The following is a 9,692-nucleotide window of genomic DNA, read 5'->3' as shown; positions in this document are numbered from 1 at the left end:
ATCACAAAATTAAGAAATAAAGAATTTTATAAAGTATGTGAAAACTTACACTCTTTTAAAATCCAATCAGTTCAAAATGTTCATTAGCTTCCCAATTGCAAAGTGACGTGATTGATTTCTAAAACGAATGAGAAATGAGTGTTGTGAATTTTAGTGAAAAAGAAATAAGAAATAGGATTGTATGAAGGCACCAAAAACAGAAAAAGAAATGAAAATGAAGGATAAATTCTTATATATCTCAGTCTATCCTTTTTCATTTATTACATATTATTATTTATTATTTTACAGTATGTAAATGAATGTAAAGTTGTAGTTAGGAATGTGAATCTTAAGTCTATTTATATTTTATAACAAGTATTAAATGGGAATGTTAAATTGAAAAAAAAAATACATTTTATAGTTCTCCACAAAATTTATTTTATAAAATTGAAAATTTATTTTATAAAATTCTCCACAAAATTTTGGAAGATAAATTTTAAATATATTTCTTGTCACTTATTTTTGGAAAGCTACTCTTTCATCGTCAATTTCTTCTTTGGAAAACTTCTTCAAATCAAATTCGCAACTAATCTCTACATTCAGATAAAATATATCTTGTCGTTTTATTGTTTTTTTTTTTCCATAAAACACTTCATAGGAGCTAACATCTTGATCTAACCTTGTTCATTTTATCTTCTTATATACCTTTTCAAAATGTGGTGTAGTATCAAAAGAATATGCAATTCTCTTTATGATGCAAATGTCAACATCTTGGGCAACTTTAAGAGAATATTTGACTTTGTTCATTGTATCTTCTCACGAATTTATATCAAAGTCAACTTGCAAACTATCAAGGAGTCTTTAACTCTTTAATGTAGGTGACGAGATTTTTTTTTTCTTTTGAGACACTATCAACATTTTTTAGTTTAATTTTTTTTAAACTTTTACTTTTTTTTTTGTTTAATTTTTTATTTTTATTTTTTTAATTTTATTGTAATATCACATTAATTTACTGAGTGCAATATAAAATGAGTATTATAATTCTCTTAAATAAGATTATAGTTGATAAAATAATAATTAATATATAGTCTTAAATTTTACTTTACAAACACAAGTAAATGAAAAACAGAAACTGACAATATAGGACATATTATTTTCTGTAGCAGGTCATGTTAAGAAGGGTTAAATATGTTTTTAGTCTCTATATTTTGAGGCAATTTTGGTTTTAGTCCCTTTTTCAAACTAAGGTACAATTTAGTCCTTTACTTTAGAAAACTTTGGTTTTAGTCATTTTTACCAAATTTTTTTAACTTTATCTGCTGTTTCAAACGCGTTTCTCAGTTAACATTGAAGCAAAAATGTGTCAATGTAAATAATCCAAATACTATGATAAAACGTGCTTGAAAGAACAAATAAAGTTTAAAAAATTTGGTAAAAAAGACTAAAACCAGAATTTTCTAAAGTTGAAGGACTAAATTGTACCTTAGTTTGGAAGATGGACTAAAACCAACATCGTTCCAAAATATAAGAACTAAAAACATATTTAACTCTTTTAAGAATCACTACTAAATAACTAACAATATCCCATTCTTCTACTTTTTTTTATGCTTACCGAACAGTACATCTATTTTATTTATTAGGGTTAAGTATATTTTTATGTTTTTATATTTTTTCTTACCTTGTCAATGATATTTTTAAATTAATAAATTCAATCCTTAAACTTTTAAAAATAATTTTATCTCGGTAAAAAGCTGTAAATCCTTCTAGCAATTTTGTGATTATATAATATCACTAAATATTAAATTTCAGTACAAAAAAAATCAAATTACATATTTTCAAAAATTGGATAATTGAATTTATCAATTTGAAAGTGTAAGAAATAAAGACAACTTTACGAAAAAAAGGACATATTTAACTATTGTATATAATATTTTACACTTGTTCAATATCATATATATATATATATATATATATATATATATATATATATATATATATTTAATACTTTAACACTTTCTTTGTAAAGTAGTGGAAAGATTTGCAAGAGAATTTGAAAGAGAATCTAACATTACTCTATTTGGAAGGCATCGATTAAAGAGTTAAGAATAATTCTTAATTGAAAAAGCATTACTAAAGAATTCTTCTACTAAAGAACCTTTCAAATAATATAGTTAAAATCAACACTCACCAAGAAAATTCAAGTTAAGTATGGCAAAATTTTGCATTTGACAAATTAAAAATAGCAAAATCTTCTTTTTGGTGCTTGCCAATCATAAGATTCCCAATCCAAAAGTTACTTTTAAATTCTAAAACAGAGAAACACTGTATTATTTCTAATATAAGTAATGATATAAGTTGGTGAATTATTCAATCATTATCCCATCAGTGCTTCTAGAAAGTGTTTTTAACATATATTCTTTGCATATATATATATAGTAATAGCTAAAGAAAGGAATATGATAATGTACTATATGATTCGATTCTATATAGTGTTTCATGAATATTCAATTATAAACAAAATATTCATTCAAACCACCCTTCTGCATAAATCAACCCTCCACTTTTCACATAACTAAGTGGATTCATTCTCCTTAGAATTTGATGATGAATTTGAATTATCCTATATCTTCCAATTAGACAGATTATGATAACAAAAGAATGAATTCTATAAAGTTATTTGTTTTGTTATATTCCTTATCAGTGTCTTGAAAGCTCCCAAGTGAACCACAAAAATGCAAATATGCAGACAAAATTGATGGACAGCACCTGCATGACAATAGAAACGAGAACATTAGATACATTAATGGACAGATATTCACTATTTTCAAAATCAGAAAATGAAGAAACTTTTAACAGTTAAAGTGACTGAATTTCTTACCTTAGATTTAGAGTAGGACTCCCCAGTCGTTTCTGGAACATAACCTTCTAATCCAATATTATAAACTGGGTTTCCATCAGGATAATAGAGACCAAAATTTCTCTCAGATAAAGGACCAGGCTTCAAATTCTCATTGAAAAGTGCAAAAACAAAAACATCAACCGGGACAGAAGGCCTTGCAGGAGTACCCTGTTTCTGCTCTATCTTCTTCAACAGATTACTATTATATATTTCTGCATTCTGTGGTGTGGCTCCAATTTCATCAGGGCCACCTTTAGAAGGCCAACCAGTCTCTGAAATCTTTACTTCAATATCAGTATGACCCAGTCTCTTAATGGCAGCGTAGACAGCATCAATTTGAGCAAACAACATGTTATCATAATGCAAATTGGTAACTGGATCAATAGACCCTGAATTAGGCTGAAACAGCACATAATTCAAGGAAATCTTATTTGGGTTTCCCTTATATGCGAAAAAGGGATAAGCATTAATGAGAAAAGGTGATTTGATCTGAGCATGAAAACTAAGAATGGGTTGAATATACTGTATGAGATCTTGCTTGAACGCCCCAGATGAAGGAGGGAATGAAGAGGCTATAACATTATAAGAATGGGCAGAAGTAACAGTAACCTTCTGTGCAAGTCCAAGACTAACCAGAGCATTATACATACTTTGCATTGCGGGAAGAAGACTTGTTGTGAGCTGAGGGTTATTGTAGTCGAACACCTCGTTTCCGACAGCTATGCAAGTGATTTTAGTTTGTGAAATATAAGGTTGAACATTCTGCTGAATCCACCTCCGAGCATTAGAAGGATCTCTCAAACTAGGCAGATCCTCGTTCTTCGTTCCTACGATGAATTCCACACCTGAATTGGCGAATGCAGATAGAATATCTGGATTAGAATCATAGAGCTTGATTTTAGAAACTTTTAAAGATTTTATCAGAACAGCCACATCAGAAGGAGATGGAAGGTTGTCGCCTAATTGCCCGTAGTTGATCCCAAAATTAAAACCTTGGATTTGCACAAACAAATCTGAAAAACACAGTCATAAAAAATCATCAGAATATACAGAAAAGAGATGACTCCACAGCAACAACAATTCATGAAAAAAAAGTTGACTAGTTTGTGAATGATAGCAAACCTGAAAAAGTAAGAGAGATCAATAAGATAGGGAAGAAGAAGGAAGTTGTTGTCATTGTTAACCAAGAATATTAGTTAACCAAGACCACTATACTTCCAGGCTGATGATTCAAGCTTTGCAAATTGTAATTTAGCATATATATTGCATGTTTATATCCAGCAAAGCTGTTCTGTGTTTACGTGGAAACTAGGAAATGCAACCTTCCTTTCTTACTCAAACTTTACAAATTTTAATAGCAATTTCATACATTACATTGATGTCTAAAATCTTTTCTGTAATATTGTTTTACAAATTACACATATTTTAATCATTCTTAATATAAATGATAAATTTCAGAATAAATCACAATTATTTTCTCTTGCTCCTAATTATTTAGTCCCTTTGTTGTTTCCTTTTTTGTGGAACATTTATTTTATTTACCTGGTGGTCTGAAGAGGAAGACATAGTGAATAAAAAAGAATATTAGTGTGTAAATCATTGAATTCAGATTCTCTTCACACAAAAAAATATTTATATTTTCAAAATATATTTATTTTGTCATACTTTAAAAAATTTAATATGTTTTAAACCATCAAAATCAATATAAATCATTATATTTAAATATACAAGCAAATCAATATAAAATCTAAATCGGTCATATTGGTGTCCTTTTCCATTAATGATTAAACAATATAAGGAAATTCTATATACGAGAGTCACTGCCTTCATCAACTGACTTTTTTGTATGCACCTTATGTAAACACTACTAAAACTAGCATGTGTTCATGATCATAATAAAATTATTATTATTATTATAAAAATAATATAAATAAATTATTTTATAGTTTTATTACAATTGGTTTTTATTTTGTTTCTAAAATAATTTATTAAAAAGTTATTCTAGTTTATAAAAATAAATATATATTTTTTTTAAAATAGTCAAATCAAAAAAGAAAAACAGTTAACTTTTTAAATAAGTTTCACTTCAAACGTAAAATGGTAAACTAATTAATTAAATTAAAAAGTATTAATAAAATAAGAAATAATTGTAGATAAAAACAGAAGAATTTTTTTATATATAATGATATAAATTATATGATTAATTTAATCATCTAACATAATAATCTTAAATCAAGAAAATCATGTTAATTATTTAAGTAATATAAAGCACACTAGATCACATCTAAGAAGTTTATAGGAAAATAATTATGTAAATCTAATTCCGATTCTATTTTACCTCCTATTTCATGGTGATATGATTATTAATAAAATGAAATTTCTATTTTTAAATTAAATAACAGGACACTTTTATATTTTTTGTAAAAAAAAGTAATATTGTGTCAAATAAAATAAAACTTAATATTAGAGTCGTCAAAATGGATCATAACCCGCGAGTCAATCCGGCCCGTCACGGGTTTGGGCCGGGTTGAGTTTGAAAATTACAACTCACTTATATGTGAGTCAGATTTCAACACGGTTCATTTAGACTCAGCTCATGCGGGTTGAACCCGTGGTGAGCCGGGTTAGCCCACCAACCCACCTACCTAATTTTATTTTTTTAATTTATTATTTTATTTATGAAACCCTAAAAAATAAAATACTTTCTTCACTCACTGTGTATACAAAAAAAGTAACCTCTGCTTTCACAAATCACTCTCATGGTACTTGCTCTCATTTGAGAGTGCTCTCACCCACACTTCATTGCTCTCATTTGACAGTGTTCTCACCCACACTTCACTGAAATTCTTCAAGGAGCAGGTAAAACACCCTTCCTTTTTTCTTCTCTTTTCTCCAAATTTTTGTTTTCTCACTTTTCTTTCTTTTTTTTTTTCAAAAACCCTATAATGACAAAAATAGGGGTTTGCGAATTTGTTTTTTGTTATGGGAGATTTGAAGAGATGGAATGATTTTTTCATGTTCTCACATGCTAGTATCAGATTTTGTTCATTTTATTTAAACAATTTGAGTATACATTATTTGAACAAACTCTTTTTGATATCTTTAAATTTGGAAAATTATGTTACAGATTAAACTATTAATTTTTTTGTTGATGTTGTTGAGTTCTGATTCTCTTTTTTTTTACTAATATTTTTTTTTTGATTGTCGGAATTATTCTGATATTAGGAAAATCTTTATTAGTGAATTTGGAGACAACAAGAACAAGGGTCAAGGGTTACAACAAGAACAAAAAATGATGAATATAAGAAACTTATTTATATGTTTTTTGTGTTTGTTTTTGAATGACATTTGGATTATATTGTATTTTTTATTATTATTTTGAATTGTCTTTAACATAATTTTTTGGGAGTGAAAATTGTTTAAATTTAAATTATAGAAAGTTTGTATTTTTTTTTATTTTAAAAAAATATAATTAAATGGGCTAGTGAGCCAACCCGTGGTGAGTCGGGTCGAGTTCAAGTTTTTCTGGCTCACTAATAAATGAACCGGGTTGGATTAGCTCACTAAGTGACCAACCTGTGATGTGCTGGGCCGGGTCGAGCTGGGTTACCCGTTTTGATAGCTCTACTTAATATATTTCTTGCTTCTTGTTGCGTGATTTTATATATATATATATATAATATAATATAATATAATATAATTATACTACTTTTTTTTTCATTTATTGACAATGATAGCAATGGTATCTATGGGAGTGATGTTTTTCTGCATCTTACTTGTTTCATCCTGTATCTATTAATTGACAGTTATGTCTTTCATCTAATAAAATATGGAAAAGTGTAAAGACGATTTGTTAGTATAGAGATTGTTGTTATATAGTTGGTATTTTGGTATTATTCAACTTATACTATCAATATATAAGATACATATTGTTTAAATTGATTGATGAAATATGGTCTCAAAATTAATATGTTTAAGAGATGCATCATTACTTGAGTGATATCCAAGTGATGTTACATGCATCACTCATTATTGATGAAGCATTATCAAGGACTCTTAAGTGATAATATTTATAGGCTTTTATTAATGATCTAATATTGTTGTATATTTTTAGATTTCTGTGTAAATATTATTAATGAAAAATCTATGTGTTATTGTTTTGAATATGTGAATAAGAAGTTTATGAAGACTAGATGAAGAAATATTTGACTAATTATAAGGAAATTCTGATATTGTTTATTGAGACATATATTTTTTTTTTTGAAATTTACTCTATGAATTTTTAATTTATTTCTTATTAAACAAATTATATATATATATATATATATATATAATATAATTATAAAAATAATACAATCTTTAAATTTCTCAAATAAAAAAAATGTAAAATTGAAAGCAGAGAAATATTAACTTTCTTTTAAACAAGTAAAAGACTATATTGGTGTTGATTTTTAAAAAAAATATAAGATTGCGTTGTTTTAAATTTTAAAAATTATCGCTTAATTATTTGTATATTTTTAGTGCTAGTAAATAGATCAAAGCATGTCAATCAGACTAACATAACTATTATTTTTTTCATTTATTGACAATTATAGCATAAGTATCTATGGAAGTGATGTATTTCTGCACCTTACTTGTTTCATCAGTATCTATTAATTCACAGTTATGTCTTTCATCTAATAAAATATGGAAAAGTGTAAAGATGATTTAATTAAAAACCACAAAAAAGACAATAAATTAAATTTAAATTAATAAAGAAATCAAAAATTAAAATAAAATATAAGAAATAATTAAATAATAATTCATACTGAAAAGTAAAATATTAGTAAATAATTATAGATTCAAAAAATTAACAAAGAAATTTAAATTTGGAAATTAAAAAAAATAATTACATTCAAAATAATATTTAAATAAATATCAAATTTGTTTAGAGTTACTTTTTATAATCATTTGTTTTTAAAATGAGCCATCATTCTAACCTTTGAATCATGCCACTATAAATAACTCCACACCATTCTCATCTTCACTTCACCACACACCTTCTCCCTGCAAAAGTTGCAGTCCTTCCTTCATTCTCTTCAATGGCTTCAAAGTTGATTTTGACCACTTTCGTTTTACTTACGCTTCTGGGCTTGATTCTTGCGAGGGATCCTTCTGGTTTGTCAATGTTCTTTTTTCTTGTTATACTCGTTTTAGTGGTGAGGGAGAAAAGAAATGCATTGAGTAATGACTCTTTTATTCGTGTTTGTTGGTATTGCAGGTTGTGGTTCTGAATATGAATGCTTTGGTGTTAATGCAGCTGGTCTCGGGGACATTCCAAACAGGAAGTTGAGGACGACTCCTTCAGGTCCAGACAAGCTGCATAATCATCATGGCCCCAATAAACCATCTGCACCTACTATGCCCTAGTTTTTGTTATCAGTTTCAACATTTATGGCACAAATAACAGTACACTTTTATATTTTTTGTAAAATAAAGGTAATAATATTGTGTCAAACAAAACTTGCTTCTTGTTTCGTTATTATATATATATATATATATATATATATATATATATATATATATATATATATATATATATATATATATATATATATATATAATTGCCAGCAGAGAAATATTAACTTTCTTTTAAACAAGTATAAGACTGTATTATCATTTAATTTTAAGGAAACATGTTGGAACTCAATATGGTGCAACCAAAACATGCTGGAACTGAATCCTTCGTCACAAGAATTGAATACCAAGTCCAGTTCTATATATGTCTTCATTATACTGGAACCGATTCCAAGACCACCAGAACTGAATACACCTTCTTCTATGGATGGAACCTTTGTTGGAACCGAATCTACACAGCTTCTTCCTCTCTTCTTCATCTTCTTCACGCCGAAATCGTCTTCTCCTTCGTTTACTATATCTTTAACGTCTCTCACACTAGTACAAAAACAGCCTATTACATCGTTTATTTTTGGCCTTTAACGACGCATTTGCTAGCGATGTTATAGTGGGTGAAGTAAATTTATGTCGAATAGTAACTTAATATATTTCTTGCTTCTTAATATATTTCTAAATTTAATATTTTTTTATAATATAATTTATTACCAAGTATTTGATAATTTTTAATATTATATAATTGTAAAAATTATTATAAGAAAAAAAATAAAAATTAATTTTTAAGATGAAAATAAATTGTATTATAATAATAATAATAATAATAATAATAATAATAATAATAATAATATTATGTTTATTACTCTCAAATAAATGTTTACTGTCGCTGCCTTTCAACACATGTTGTAACATCATCAACCCCGATGGAACAATCGTTCGAGGTGGAAACCCAACATTGAGGCTGTAAACACACACCACTCTCCCTTAATTTATTTGTCAACACCATTAATAATTAAACCTAACCACAGGAAAACCTAATTCAATTATGAAGCATGCAGTCCTTCAGTTTCACGAAGGAACATGTCTGGCGACACCATCATAGGATGGGGATCTGCCAAGGATTGAAGAAAAGGTCTGGATTCGTGGTTCGACTTCATCCGCTCGTCTACGGCCGGATCTCTTCCCTCCTAGGATCTTGAACTCGCAAGATGTTAAATAGAAGCCATTGAATTCGAAATTGGTAGTTTTTATTTGAATTCATATTTCAAATAATTGTATATAAATACATATTTATAAATTTATATTTCAAATATTTGTATAAATTTCTACTCAAATATAAACAAATTGTTGTATTAATATATATATATATATATATATATATATATATATATATATATATATATATATATATATATATATATAA

General features: G+C 27.2%; 1 protein-coding gene across 1 annotated transcript; it reads right to left on the bottom strand.

Moving 5' to 3' along the window:
• Positions 1–2,676: 2,676 nt before the first annotated feature.
• Positions 2,677–4,055, bottom strand: LOC106780591 (glucan endo-1,3-beta-glucosidase 14-like). The gene is made up of 3 exons (XM_022777042.1): positions 4,001–4,055; positions 2,858–3,891; positions 2,677–2,745 (listed from the first exon to the last, which is right to left on the bottom strand). Exons 1-3 carry the CDS (start codon positions 4,053–4,055, stop codon positions 2,677–2,679), a joined length of 1,158 nt encoding a protein of 385 aa, XP_022632763.1.
• Positions 4,056–9,692: the final 5,637 nt, after the last annotated feature.

This window comes from Vigna radiata, unplaced genomic scaffold (assembly GCF_000741045.1).
Source record: "Vigna radiata var. radiata cultivar VC1973A unplaced genomic scaffold, Vradiata_ver6 scaffold_499, whole genome shotgun sequence".
Taxonomy (NCBI): domain Eukaryota; kingdom Viridiplantae; phylum Streptophyta; class Magnoliopsida; order Fabales; family Fabaceae; genus Vigna; species Vigna radiata.
The sequence above is the reverse complement of the archived record's forward strand: the minus strand, read 5'-3'. Positions and strand labels throughout refer to the sequence as shown.